The sequence below is a fragment of the Cervus canadensis genome, chromosome 1, assembly GCF_019320065.1.
Source record: "Cervus canadensis isolate Bull #8, Minnesota chromosome 1, ASM1932006v1, whole genome shotgun sequence".
Lineage (NCBI taxonomy): Eukaryota > Metazoa > Chordata > Mammalia > Artiodactyla > Cervidae > Cervus > Cervus canadensis.
The window spans coordinates 10,713,546-10,728,365 of record NC_057386.1 but is presented as its reverse complement, the minus strand read 5'-3'; the positions used below and the strand labels follow the sequence as shown (position 1 = coordinate 10,728,365).

At 45.5% G+C, this 14,820-nt stretch overlaps 1 protein-coding gene across 4 annotated transcripts in view; it reads right to left on the bottom strand.

The window, feature by feature from the left end:
* Positions 1–14,820, bottom strand: part of RNF213 (ring finger protein 213) — a 132,155-nt gene that overhangs the window by 3,314 nt on the left and 114,021 nt on the right. For all 4 annotated transcript variants that reach the window (XM_043462756.1, XM_043462747.1, XM_043462765.1 and 1 more), the window contains 15 exons: positions 14,511–14,592; positions 13,648–13,682; positions 11,767–11,861; positions 9,547–9,706; positions 8,049–8,217; positions 6,525–6,616; positions 5,788–6,039; positions 4,672–4,804; positions 4,240–4,323; positions 3,655–3,835; positions 3,176–3,377; positions 2,044–2,121; positions 987–1,181; positions 468–557; positions 196–374 (listed from right to left, as the gene is read on the bottom strand). In XM_043462756.1, the coding sequence (XP_043318691.1) occupies positions 196–374; positions 468–557; positions 987–1,181; positions 2,044–2,121; positions 3,176–3,377; positions 3,655–3,835; positions 4,240–4,323; positions 4,672–4,804; positions 5,788–6,039; positions 6,525–6,616; positions 8,049–8,217; positions 9,547–9,706; positions 11,767–11,861; positions 13,648–13,682; positions 14,511–14,592 (2,027 nt within the window). The remainder of the gene's footprint in view (positions 1–195; positions 375–467; positions 558–986; positions 1,182–2,043; positions 2,122–3,175; positions 3,378–3,654; positions 3,836–4,239; positions 4,324–4,671; positions 4,805–5,787; positions 6,040–6,524; positions 6,617–8,048; positions 8,218–9,546; positions 9,707–11,766; positions 11,862–13,647; positions 13,683–14,510; positions 14,593–14,820) is intronic.

Genomic DNA, 14,820 nt, shown 5'->3' with positions numbered 1-14,820 from the left:
CAGAGAAGCCTGGCAGGCTACCATTCATATGGTTGCCAAAGAGTTGGACACGACTTACTGACGAAACAACAATGGTATATCAGCAGGAAACCAAATTCTGCAGTAAGACAACAATTTCCATGATTATGGAAGATCTTGGGAGACATGGCAGAATGTTGTATGTGTGCCTTGCTTGGCAGCCTTGCAAGCCCCTACCTCCACTCAGGGTTGAAACTCTCTGCAGTCTTGGGGTTCTTTAGCTTTAAGATTATCATTTCGTGAAGCTCCAGGAGGAAAGCATCCAGGCCAATCTGATTTAGGAAGGTGTTGAGCAGCTTAGCATTTTCAGGGCTGAGATCAGCTTTGTACCTTGGGATGATTTCCCCAAATGGCTCCTGGAATGAAATAAGAACAAATGATACATGGAAGCCTGGAAAGGGAACGTGCGGCTCCCTGGGTCCAGGCGGACAGGAAGAGGCCAGACTCACTTTTCCCAGGCGAAGTAGCTGTTCAGACTTGTGGGCAGAGAGAAACTGCCAGAGGGCGATGGTATGTTTTAACTGGCATCTGTTTAAGGCCTGAAAGAGAACAGAACTCTTGAATATGAGGCCCTGCTTTCATTTGGCCCTGCACTGATTCCATCTCCTTCACTACGGAGGCCACCTCTGCTTCGTCCACTAATTTCCTGCCTCGACTCTGAAAGGTCTCTGAAAGCCTTCTCCCACCGCAGCATCTCAGGGTCCACCAGCAGCATGCAGTCTGCACGCACACCTCAGCAGACTTGTGCTTCCAAACTCTGTACATTCCGAGTACATCTCTGCATCTCCTGTCACTGTGTTCTGTTTACAATGTAGACTGGCTGGGGAACGAGGTATTTTCACCTCCCCTCCTTTTCAGGGGCTGCCTAGATTGGTACTCCCTGGGGCGTGGTATCCCAGTAGGAAGTGGGGAGACGCTAGAGGGGACAATGCTGATTTCCTTTGGAAGAGGCCAGACACGAGACCTACCTTTGAAACCAGTGAGGTCGGATCACCCATCTTCAGCATGTCTTGGATATACACATTTAAGTGCATGTTTGGATCCCCACCAGCTGTGCTCAGAAACCCCAGCGTGACTTCTATGGCAGACAGAGCTTCACAGGCGTCACTGTAGGACTGCAGTTGTCCTCTGATGGCAGTGATGGCCGCATTGGGGAGGGGACTCTAGGAAGTCAAACGCAGGATAGGGTCCACAGTTGGGGCATGCTGTGCACCGCCACCCTGTAAGTCTTATCTTCATCACTGCCAAGGCCACAGAATGGGACAGGCTCTCTGACAGCAGGAGTCTGCACTTGGTGCTTCTTGAGTGTCAGCAACATTCAGGTATGTTACAGAGAGAGAGATGAACTCACTGAATGCTCAAATCAACTTCGTGAGGATATGCATATGGACACACACATACACAGATACACAGCCCCCACAAACTCACACAACGCACATAAATCAGAAAAGCAGGAATAAGTAAGTTCTCTGGACCTTTGCCTCAGCATACACAGTCATGACAGCACTACTAAAAAACTACAAGCACAAGATTTCAACCTGTTAATGCTCAACGAGAAAACTTCTGCTGGGACTTCCCTGGTGGTCTGGTGGTTAAGAATCCTCCTTGCAATGCAGGGGATGTGGGTTCTATCCCTGGCTAGGGAACTAAGATCCGACATGCCACAGAGCAACTAAGCCTGCCTGCTGCAACTACTGACTGCGTGACAGGATCTCGTGTGCCACAACCAGTGAGTCTGTGCACCGCGGTGGGAGTGCCTTCATGATACGGTGATGGTCCCACATGCTGCAACTAGCACCCGAGGCAGCCAAATAAATAAATACTTTAAAAAGATTTATGGGAAAAACAAAAAACTTCTGCTGATCCTGTGTGCCCTCTAGAAATATCACGGTGCTCAGAACAAAGGGAAGCCCTGAAACTCTTTGGTGCTCATGGCAAATGCCCTGAGTGAAGGCGGAAGAGTCCTAATATGGATGGAAACACTCTGGTAAGACAGAGGCACACGCAAATAAGGTTGATCATCACCTGTTGCATTTTGTTCTTGATGTCCATGAAGAGATGCTCATAGTTCCAGTCACGTCTGTATACCAGAGTGGGTATTCCCTAAAGTGAGAAAGAAAAAGACTGGAATGGAATTCACCGTGGAGGTTTCCATCAGATGACAGTATATGCCTGAGTTGAGACTTGGTTGTAGTCCCAGGGATTTCAGTGCATCATCGGCAAGGCAGGCAGCTCCTTGTTGCCTCGTGATGTGTGTTTACCCCGTAATCTATGGAAACAGTGACACAATGAGGAACCCAGCCTGCCCCCCAGGACCAAGCAGATACTGTCACATGATATTCTGTGGCCCTCAGACCACCAGTGGGAGCAGGCCGTGAGGACATCGTGCTGACACAGTGAGCACAGACCGTGAACGAGGGGGCACGCAGCTAACAGAGCAGAATGAATTAAGGCTTGAGCTCAAACAGTTCACCGCCTAACTGCAGGCAGGGAGGAAGCATAAACAGAATGAAGGGCCACACCTTTGGACCTGGAAGCAACAAGCACAGCGCAGGTAAAGAACGGAACTGCAGGCTGCATTCAGGGAAGGGAGGGTGATCCAGCCTGTGCAGTCATGGGATTCAGTGCAGGGAAGTGGATGGAGAGATGCAGATCTGGATGTCAGAAATGTGGGCTAAGGAGCCTGAAGCCGGGGACTGGTTGGGAGCTCCTGCAGCAGTGGAGCTTAAGGACAGATGCTTTGAACTAGAGCAGCGGGCTGGTTGGTGAAATGGAGGCGCCTGATGGTAGAGATGACAGACTGTGTTTGCAGACTAAAGGAAAAGGGGGAAAACAATGAGGTTCAGTGTGGGTGGCTGGTGGTGCCATTAACTACGGCAGAGAAATGTGGACTAAGTCCACTGAGACCTGCAGTCACCCTTGGGGTGCTGAGGCGTGGATCGGACGTATAGACAACTCTGCAGAGCCCTCAGCCCTGCATGCAGGCGTGGTCACAGATACTGGGAGTGTGGATGAAGGGTCCAGAGCATCCCTCCTTATTCTGAAACTGCTGTGATCAAAGCCACACTTGAGGCAACTTTTTCAAGACAGACACACAGACCACAGACATGTGGACCATGGACACGTGGGCCATGTCAATACAGCAGGTCAGCCTTGCCTTGAGGGTCAGCCTGGGCTTGCCCTGCAGGAAGCGGCTGATGATCTGGCGCTGGATCTTCTCCAGGTCAAACTCCTGCAAGGTCTCCCCGCCCTGCTGCACGTGGTACTGGCAGTTGGAGAGAATCAGTGGAATCAGGTCCCGCTCCACTTCGTAGCTGATGACGTGCAGGTCGGCAATCTCAGAGGCATCGATGGAGTAGCTGGAGACAGACAGACAGAGTTCAGGGTCCCAGTGAGATGCACATGGCCTGTCCATGCAGAGCCAGCTCTTGTCTGATGTTGCCGCAGGCTGTGCAGGTGAAGGGACATGCAAATCTGTGACACTTGTGAGCGTAGCTGAAGGGGTTTCTGTTCAAGAAGGACCTGAAGCCTGGCTTGCTGTCTCTAGGTCTGGTGACCCTATTTCCCTGTTAGTTCCCCTCAGAAATGACTTCCTGCGCTGAAAGGGCATCCCCTGTTATTGGCCTGCATGCTTACCTGTTATCTTCTTTGGAGAACTTCTCCACCGCATAGACAATTTCATTGTGCAAGTTAATCAAGTAGCTGACTAAGGCGGTGGAGCAGAGGCCCCGGCCCTGGCGGCGAGGCAGGATGACTTCCAAGTCAGTGTCCAGATCAAGGTCGGAGCTGCAGTAGTCTTTAGGTAGCTTGATCTCACCTTTAAATGACAGAGGGGCAGTCACCTCCCTGCTGTTTCTTTCATAGCATCAGGACTGGGAGCCCACCACGGTGGGAAGGGGGGCAACGCAGAAGCCACCTCAACAGAACAGAGCTGGGAACCAAGAGTGCTTCTGTCTCCCGCCTCTTTTATGTGCGAGAAGTTTCAAATAGTCTCAGCTCCTTTTTGATACTGAATTTGTAGACTCAAGAGGACTGAGGGGTTGCTCTTTCTGAAATGTTATGCACTCATCTCAGACACCCTCACCAAGAGTCCACAGATCCAGCATTAGAGACACTCAGCCTGGTGCTGTGCACACACGGAACAGACAGAGTCAGGCTGGAGAACACAGGCCTGCAGAGAGGTGCTGCTGTAGTGTTGAGTATAAAGGGGATTTGACTTACCGTTGGTCTCCAGCGATCGCCTCAGCTTGTTCCATGTTGACAGAAAGACAGTGACTCTACTGCGGGCTAACTTCTTCAGTCCATCTAGCAAACAAAACACTTTTTAAGAACTCCAAGATAACACCTAGTCCCATCTAGGTCAAACCAACAGAATTACTTGCTCTTTGACCCCCCACCTTCATATCATCACCAACACACTCTAAATGCTGTTTAAACTAAAGCTGAGTTTGAGGAACCAGAGAGAGAGAGGGAGATTCTGGACTGCTACAGCAAAGCCTCTAATGTGCCCAGGCATTCACAGCACCCACTGCTTCATGCTACAAACTTAGGGAACAGAACACACATTAGCCCTGACCTGGAGCCCCCGAGTTGGACCAATTCTTTGTACCACAACAGGGGTAGTCCTGATGCTCTGTGAGAGCAGAGCCTTACCTGAATCGTGACTGCTAATGAAACTTTGGATGGATCTGTATTCAGCTTCTGAAACATTCTGGAATCGTTTCACTAGATTCCTTTGCAGGGCCAAAATCTCGGGCAAGAATTTCACCAGTCTCAGCTCTGCCTCCTAGAGAAGGGAAGACCGCCAGGAACACTTTTTTATTTTTTTTTCTAGGAACACTTTTTAATGCACCTAAATAATGTTCCTGGGAATCAGACTTTGGGGCTGGCTCAGGCCATGTATTTGTAGTTTAATACGGTCAATGTGCCATTTTACATAACACATAGTACTTGAGAATGGTGAAAGGCAAGTACCTTTCACTTCCTTCAGCAAGTACTTAGCGACTGCTTACAATGTGTTGGCCAGTGTTCTACACTTCTTCAGTGTAATGGACCTGAGCACACCAGTGACAGATTACAGTGTTATCACGATGGCCTTCCCACCGGGAATCCATTTTCATTAACTGACCCACCAAAATTTCTGCATCATCTTACTTCTTCCTAGATTGCAAATACTGGTGCATGGAGGAAATGATTAGAAAATGTGTTTTAGAAAATAAAAATTCAAATGGATTAAAGTTAGGAAGAGTGTGTAATTCTGGCTCTGAAAGATATGATGCACACGTTACTGCTCTGTTCCCCTCCAATCCTACCACCAGCCTCACTCTGAATGGTTTAGGAACAGGGAAGACTTTTTGTTTGATTTCAGTTATGCATCCCCAACTGAAGTTTTTTCATTCAAGAGACACTCATTGGTGACTAACTGCTGCAGGCAGTGGGGGGATGAAGTTGAACAGATAAATGAAAGATATTATTCTGTTCTTTCTTGCTGAGTGATTGGGAGAAACCCTCCTGGCCAAGTACTTTGCAGATTCCTACTAATTCCAATGCGTGGATATATTTCACCTGTGACTTTATGCTTCAAATGACTCGTACAGATGGATGTGTTTGGAGATCTCTACCCCTGGGTCTTCTGCCAGAGACATTTTATTCAAAAATCAAAGTACTTTAATGGCTGTCCCACCCTCAGGACTGATCAGATTAAATGAGAGCAGGGTCTCCAGGTCTCCCGGGGACACGTAGGTGGCGGTCACAGTGAAGCAGCCGCACCTTCTGCAGAAACTTCCAGAGGATGGGCACTGACTCTTTGCCGTTCTTCTGCTCCACGATGTGCTGGAGGTGCTCGATGGTGATCCTTTTCCTGCAGCTCCACATCTTAGAGCAGTGAACCATGCTATTCTTGGGCAGGTGGGGCAGGAAGGTCACTGGGTCACCATACACGATTCTGGCCACAGGGTTGGAGCTGATGCGCTCATCTTGGCTGATCTGAGCGTTCACTGCCAGGAGGGTTTTATCTAGATGCTAGGTGAGGAAAGCGACATGGGATCTGAAGTGAGATGCTAGGTTTTTGTCTCCTCAAACAGAATAAGTCTCAGACATCTATATTTTATTACCGTTATTTTAAATACTTGCTGACTTATATTTCCCAATGGGCTTAGTTACTCTCAGTAACATTCTTACCTGACAGGGTTTATTTCTCTGCCTCGTTTGCACATTCTGCTATAAAAAGTAGTGGAGAGAAAATGACTGCCTGCGCCTTCTGGATTCCCAGTAATTCCTCAGCTTGATATACCAGCCTGCCTCGGGAGGGGACAGGATGGGGAAGGGGGCAACAGGAGGGTGGGGTGACTAAATAGAGAACACCTAAATCTGTGACTTAGCCTAGGGTTTCTTTCTCCAAGGGACACTTCCAGAACGGACAACAGAGCAAGTGCTCAGCAGAGGCTGTGGAAACCCCTTTCCGCACCTTCCCAGAGAAAGTAGCCCCATAGCAACTAATCACTTACCTCTAGTTCATGCAGAATAAGAGTCTGAATAAGCTGTTCCCAGCTGTTCCTCTTTCCCCTGGTTGACAATTCTGCATCAAAATCTAAAGACCCTACAAAGAAAAATGTGTATGTTACCCAAGAAACAAAAACCACAGCATTCTACATAAAACACTGAAGAAATGTTTAATTGAAAGAATGCTCCTTTTGGGAGCAGGGGTTGATACATTTTCCGAAAGTAACCTGAGCATTTAAAAATGTTTCCTGCTGCTACCACCAAAGTCATGATCTTTGTGAAGATACTTCAAACTCTAAAATCTCTAACCCATGTAATTATCATCTTAAAGCCATTCTGAAAAAAATTACTGAAAAGACAATACTTTAAATCAGAAGCCCAGGGGCAAAATAACAGTGACTAGTGGTACCACAGGTCTCAACTGCTGCCACCTGGGCTTGAAGACAGAGGCAGGACCCTGTGGGTGCATTTGATGCAGAATGCCATAGAAACTGTCAGCGTGCTTCTAGAATTTGGTTACTTTGTCAGTGTGATACTTGCTGAGCTTACCTAGTGTGAAACCACTCCAGAATGAGAAACTTAAAATCAGATTTTGCTAAATGAAAAATATATATGGATGCTGAGTGAGCGAAAGTCGCTCAGTTTGTCCGACTCTTTGCGATACCATGGACTCTACAGTCCATGGAATTCTCCAGGCCAGACTACTGGAGTGGGCAGCCTTTCCCTTCTCCAGGGGATGTTCCCAACCCAGGGATTGAACCTAGGTCTCCTGCATTGCAGGCGGACTCTTTACCAGCTGAGCCACAAGGAAGCCCATACGGATGCTGGTTTCTGACAAAAAAAGCTCCTGAAGAGGGAATGGATTTTCTTGTCATGTCACAGATCTTTTTATTGCCATTGTTATTTTAAATAACATTGTCATTAGAGTGGTAATTTAAAAAGATTTTTGCAGATAACCTAAAAGAAAACAAAACTATTCTTCCACCACTCGGAGACAGCCCTCTCACTAACTTGTCTTACAGACCTTTTCTTTCTCTGTGGACTTTAACTTTAAAACTAGAAAATGAGCTTAATAGTTGTTAGCCTACTTTTACATGTGACAAATTGTGGATGCATATACATATTAAGTCAGTCCACGAATGAAGTATTGTTCTAGGAAAAGAAGATGCTCCCCCCGCCGCGGGAAACAAACCAAAACAGATATCCAACAGAAAGAGACCAAGTTCCAAGCGCTTGTCAAACATTAGTCTCTTTGATGTTTCTTTAATGCACGTTGCTTCTTTTGGATGCGGTATGTTCCCCATGCAGTGGCTGAACTACATCCAAGGCTGACTTTTGAAACTAACGCCTCCCAAATACACTCGCACCAGCAGAGGGTCAGTGGAAAGGCCAGGCAGGGGCTCCCCTCCCCCACTCTCTGGAAAGTGCAGGTCTTCCTGCTTGCCCCTCATCTCCTCTGGGGTCGAGGAGTGCCCTGCTCCCCCCGCTGGCTTAGCCCCAGGCCCCCGGCCCCGGGCCCGGCTCCTCACCGCGGCCCTGCTCTCGGAGAAGGCGGCGCAGGACAAGGTGCACCACGCTGGCGGCCTCGTCCGCGCTCCTCCCCAGCGTGTCCGTCAGCTGCTCCAGGTCTCTCTGGATGTGCTGCTGCAGAAACCCTTTTGGGTCCCATACCGGAGGTTTGATGATGTTCATCAAGTCCTGTGGGGGCAAGAGGACAAAATGTCAAGCAAGGTCTTGTTTGTGGAGGGGACGGCAAGTTCAGGAGAGGTCAGGAGGGGTGAAGAGCCAGTTCCGAGCCAGAGGACAGTCTCTAGGAGGGATGTCAGCGTGATTCAAACAGTAGAGGCGACAGAAAACCGAGGAGCAGAAATGAATGTGGTCTGAAAACGACTGCCTTCTATATTGTCAATGTGAAATAAAGAACTTTAAAAACCTAAACTTTTTGCTCTCATGGTTAATTAACTTAGATAAAATGCAACATGCTATTTCTTTCTTCCCCAGAGTCACAGCAAAGACACAGGTAAAATCACGGTGATTTCAGCCTCTCCATTCTCAGGTGTGGACCGGAGACACTTAGCTATTCAGAAAAAACTGACTTTATATCATCTGACAAGTAGTTCCCCTTACCACCATAGGCCACAGTGGGAAAAATTAGGATGTGTGAATTTTACATTATGTTCTGCATTAGGTAACAACGACTTACTCAAAATCCACAGGGGGTGGCTAGGTCTTTTAATTTTATTTTTTCAACTATTAAAAATGATTTATTAAAATTTTTCATGATTTATTAAAATTTAAAAGTCAATGTACAAATTACAAGAATGACAAAAATTGAGACTAAAATGGTATAAATAATACTAAATTTTTTATTTCAATTTTTATTTTAATTAAACCTTTTAAAATATTTTTATATAAATTTGTAATTCTAATGTTTGATATCCATCTAATTGTCAAAGAATTGGTATCAGGCTTCAATACGTTTCATCTAGACCTACATGCACAAAAGTAGGTTAATAAGATTTGTTTTATATTGTAAAGCATTCTTCATTTGTTACTACTGCCAATACAATTACTAATTCATGAGAACCCTGGGAACCACAAATTGGAACTTCAAAGAGGAGTAAGAAAATAGTTCCTTATTTCTACTGGGAAAGGATACTTAGTTATCAGAGAAGCAATATATTCATACTCTCTGAAAGGAAAGAGTAGACAAATTCATTGATCTGTCTATCCCCTTATCCAAGTACTTCTGCATTCAGATCTTCCCCACACTCCCTAAGTAGTTTCTGCTTCTGATGTCAGTAAGGGCACAACACACAAACCTCACAGCATGCAAACACAGGAAGCAGTCTTGTGTTCCAAGGGGCAAAATCAGAGAACTCCAGCGGAACAGGGTTAGCCACAATGAAACCAAGCAGGACCCTGCAGGGCCTTCCCAGGAACTGGGTAGGGTTTTTTAGATGAAAGGATTCACTATGAAAAACTACCATAGAAACCAGTACATGATTGGGCAGTACAGTGCACTACCTGGGGACTCTGGGTGGCTCCCAGAAGCATCGCCAAATGAGTGAGTAGCCGGATGAGAAGGAAGACCACGGGGGACATCTCTCGGTCAGATACCACGGCCACACCTCTGGGTGGTGGGCTTCCCAGCACATGGCCAGTTTGAGTTCTGTCCGTGGTGTCACTGGAAAGGACAAGAGAAGACAGGATGAAGGCTGAAGAAGACCATTTCTTCTGCCTCTAGGGGCACACTTCAGAGTCTTAGGACCTAGAGACCAGGTTCACGGTTTTGAAGAAAATGATGCTGAAATTTATTTATTCTATTAAGCCTAGACCACTTTTCTGAGGCTTCTTCTTTATAGACAGGCCCTTCTGGCTGACCAAAATTCCACAACAGTGTAAAGTGTTTGTGAGACTAGCCGGGGTGGGGGTGGGGGTGGGGGGGTGGGGAGGGGCAACAAAATGGTAGGGGGTTTGAGGTACAAACTATTATGTATAAAATAAGCTACAAGGATATATTGTACAACACAGGCAATATAGCCAATATTTTATAACTATAAACGGAATATAGCCTTTAAAATCATGAATTACAATACCGTACACCTGTAATTTATATAGTATTGTACATCAACTTCAGTAAAAAAAATAAAATAAGCTTTTCTGAGAAGCAGCCCTGAGGTGACCTCTAACATTAGTTCAGCATTCACTTGACCCAGAAAACCCCACAAAATCATGCAAATCAAGATTCACTTTAAGAACATTGGTGAACCACCCCGACCGTTGAGGGGATGCGTATCTGAAAAGCCACCAAGTATCCGAGGACGTCACTTTACAGAAGCAGTGGGTGCCATCCCACTGTTACAGTGGGGGAGCTGGTTGGTGTGCAGAGGACAAACGGGCTGAAGGCAGGGTTGGTGGCCCAAAATCAGTGCTGAATTTTTACTGCACGTGCTCAAAAATGCAGAAAGTGATGCTGAACTGAAGGACTTAGATGTAGATTATCTTGCTTATTGAGCACAGTCAGGTGAACAAAACCCCCAAATGCGGCACAGGACTTACAGAGCTCAGGGTTGGATCAACCCCTCCATGAGCTCTGCCCGCCACTTTGAGATGATCCTTTCTGAAAAAGAACAGACTGTTCCTAAACCAGAAGAGGGGGTTGCACAGAAGAAAAAGATATCCCAGAAGAACCTGAAGAAACAAAAACTTAAGGTATGGGAATAAATGCTGCAAAAAATAAATGCAAATAATAATAGTGAAATAAAATCATTATCAAAACTGACTGTTTGTGCTATTCCTGGGGCCATATGTCAGGATGGCGGTCTGGACCTGCTTCTTGCCCTGAATCAGTGGGAGAGCGGCAGGCAGGCAAAGGACAGAGTCTGGAGTAGCTGACATTAACATGGAAATATATACACACTGGTCTCCTTCTCCCACATTAAAAACTAGGATCCAATCTCTGCAAAGGATTTGACATCACACCCAGATGACAGGTGCACTGTGATGGCTATGTTCAGTTGAAATGATACTGGAGATTCTAGGACATTCTAATAGTTTATGGAGATAACAGGTTAGAATATTTTAAACTGTAACAGCACCAAAATAGCTAGACTATAAGATCAATGTAGAGAGGTCACACCTCCTATTAAGGGAGCATTTACAACCATACTTGTCTAATGAGCAACTGTGGGATTATGAGATCAGACTTTTAGCTGGATTCTGAAGTATTTGATAAGATTGACTAGGTCTCCTCTATTTTTCTCAAAAGGAAAAAAAAGTAAGCTAAGACTTTGTAAGTGACAGATTTAAACTTCCCTCTGAATTTGGTCACCCTGTTTATGTCAAGCAATTTCTACAGGGGTTGTAACCAAGGTTCAACTGGAAGATATTTGAATCCTTTCGGGTGTATTTTGCTAAGTGAAACTTGTTAAATTTTTTTGTTAACTAAATTTTTTTCTTAAAATAAAGAGACTTTTTCACAAAAAAAAAAAGTAAAAAAAAAAAAAGTATTAATATTAATAAGTATTAAGGTATGGTCTGTTTTTGCATTAAAAGCCCAGTTAGCCAGTGACAGATCAAATGCCTCACTACCGAATGGCCACAGAGACCTTGGCATTGATATCCAACATGACCCAGATCCAAATGTACTATCGTAATTGATAATATATTTAGTATTGATTTATCAGCTGGAATAGAAACAGTCGCAAAGTACATTATTTAGAAAGGAAATAGAAAATTACATACTTGATAACATGAAACCCCGCCTCCGGAATGTGATTAATCCCTCCAATTGGAGCATGACAGTCAATACAAAAGCTCTGTTCCATCGGCCTGCCACACTAGGAGAAACACAAATGTGCCCAGATCAGTTTGGACAAATCCCGAAGTATGAGCACATACTTACCACAGAAGGTACTAGATGCCACTAGGATTGCTTCCTTTGGTGTATGCATATGTCAGGTGGGGCTGCAGGAGCCCTGGGAGACAGGGCAGGCACTCCATGGCAACTGTGCTGTGTGTGTGTGTTAGTCGCTCTGTCGTGTCCATCTCTTTGAGACCCCATGGACTATACCCACCGGGCTCCTCTGTCCAGGGGACTCTCGAGGCAAGAATACTGAAGTGGGTTGCCATTTCCTTCTTCAGCCAACTATGTTGTGTGTGGGCAAATATAGACTTTTTTAAAAATAGAGGCTATTAAGTTTTATTCCCAGTCACTTTATAGATAAATATATAAAACTCAATCTTTTATTTTCACATTCATCACTGTTTTCCATTCATTCTCCTATGAGTTTAATGCTTCATTATCTAACACCAGGAATACTACAGAGCTTCCAAACTGATTTCCTTAAATGGCATTTCCTTAATAGCATTCCTTAAAGCCATTTAGAATTTTTTATTTTTAAACAATGTCACCATATGATTTACTACTTCCAAAGGTTCATTTTTCAAAATCAGATTGTGTGCTACTATAAATACACTAATAGTCTATAACAAACCAAACCAGTTTCAGATTCCTGGACCACAGAATTTCACTACTGGGAGCAGTCTTAGAAAGAATCTATTTTAATCCCATTTCATGGACAATGAAGTGAGAAGCTCAGAAATATACGGTGCGAAGCATGTCTCAGGTTTATCCTCCATGCTGCTTATTTACTGTATTAAATAACATTTGTCTCTTTCAATTCAATAGCCTGTTCTGAGCAGGTAGAGATGACACTATGAATGGCCCTGGCTAGATGCTTTGGGATTCAGAGATGAACAACACAGGCATCTTCCCCTCACAGGCTTACAAGGTGTGCATCTCCTTTTCCTATTCTTCGGTGTCTAGACCCTATCTTTGCTGGGCAAGTAATCCAGCCTACAGTCAAGTCAACACCTTGTCATCACATAAAGACCTCAGTCACTGACTCCGTACTGCAGTGGCCAGGGAGGACTGCCAGCATGGTTCCAGCCCTGCAGTTTTGTCTTGCAGGGGACCTTGAGCAACATCTGGAGGCAGTTTTATCTGTCACACTGTGCAAGACAGGATACTACTGCCATCTGGTGAGTTGAGGCCAGGAATGCTTGTAAACCTGCAAGAATGCCCAGGCCAGCCCCACAATAAGGCCTTATGTCCACAGGGCTGAGGTCAAGAAACCCAGGCTGGAAAACCTTCATACCATTTGGAGGTTTAGTCAGAATACCTAGTGAAAGTGAAAGTCACTCAGCCATGTCTGACTCTTTGCAACCCCATGGACTGCACCAGAATACTGCAGTGGGTAGCCCTTCCCTTCTCCGGGGGATGTTTCCAACCCAGGGATCAAAGCCAGGTCTCCTGCATTGCAGGCAGATTCTTCACCAGCTGAGCCACAGGGAAGCCCAAGAATACTGGAGAGGGTAGCCTATCCCTTCTCCAGTGGAGCTTCTCGACCCAGGAAATGAACTGGGGTCTCCTGCATTGCAGGTGGATTCTTTACCAACTGAGCTGAGGGAAGCCCCATAGAACAGCTGTCAAAACGAGTCTGTGTTCTCCCCAAAGGTCCAGTCTCTCATTATCCTCCTCCCTCATGGGCCCCCTCCTCGGACCTGGAGGAGGAACACACATTCTGAACCCCCACAAACCCTATCCCAAATACCAAGACTCACCTCTCCTACAGCGCACATGTGACCATTGGGACATCCTGTTGAAAGAACAGGACACATGTTGGCTGGTGAGGCTTTGCCTAATGACCCACCATTAAACAGGAAACCTAACTCCCTGCTTTCTGGTCTAACCAAATAATGACATGGACTTGATGTCCTGAGCATGTTACCAGAAATCTTAAACTCTGCTGGTTTACTAATAGATGTTTGACACATACCAGGAGCTCAACTTGTATCTGTGAAAAATAGTGTCTGCGTTTAATTTCACAAAGCAGAGAGAAACCAGATTACAGGCTCATACCAGGGGTTATTTTTGGAGGCAAAATGGATAGTATTTTATACCCTCCTATTTATTCTCTTTGACTTTTTTTTTTTCTTTTTGCTGTGAGCAGATTTAATAACAACTTTTAAAACTACTTTTAAAAGATTATCTACTCAAGACAATGGCAAAATTTACATCAGGTCATGGGTTATATTATTTCCTCCCTCAGTCCTATATTTCTAAAAGAACTATCTTTGGATCAAAACCTTGGTTGTATTGTGAGCTAGCCCTAGACTGAGCTTCTGATGTGGTTCCCAGTGCCCCCTTCTCCCCCAAAGGGCATATTCCAGGAAACAGAAGTGCATCTGAGAGGACCCTTTCCTTGGGACTACGAAAAAGAATGATGTGCATCATCCACAGCCAGCAGGTACCAATTCCCGCAAACTGTTCATGTTCTGCAAAGGCACCCATGGCAGGAGGAGGCAGGCACCTTGGACCCTTCAGGCACAAACCCATGTACCCCAATTCTATACCAATGTTTCCTGTAGTTTTAGGTTGCTATTCAGAGCTCAGGAGTGGGATTCCACCACAGGCCAGCACTTACTGTACCAGAGGACTCCTTCCAGACCCTTCCAATTCCTAGCTTGAGCCAGCAAGTCTTCAGGCATCGTTGGAAGAAAGGCATTCTGAAAAGCCAAAAAAGCAGAGCTGGCTTTAGCTTAGTGAACACATCGATTCACTGTCGCTGCTCAGCAAGAGGCCTTGAGTAAGAACGTGACCTTGGTTTTCTTTCTTCTCGACCCCAAAAGCTCTCTATGAAGAACACAGAACAGCTCTCTGTGAAATGACAAAGGGCAAGGCAAGTTTTTCACCATGACTGTGGACTAAAGCATCAAGTGAGAAAGAGGATGATG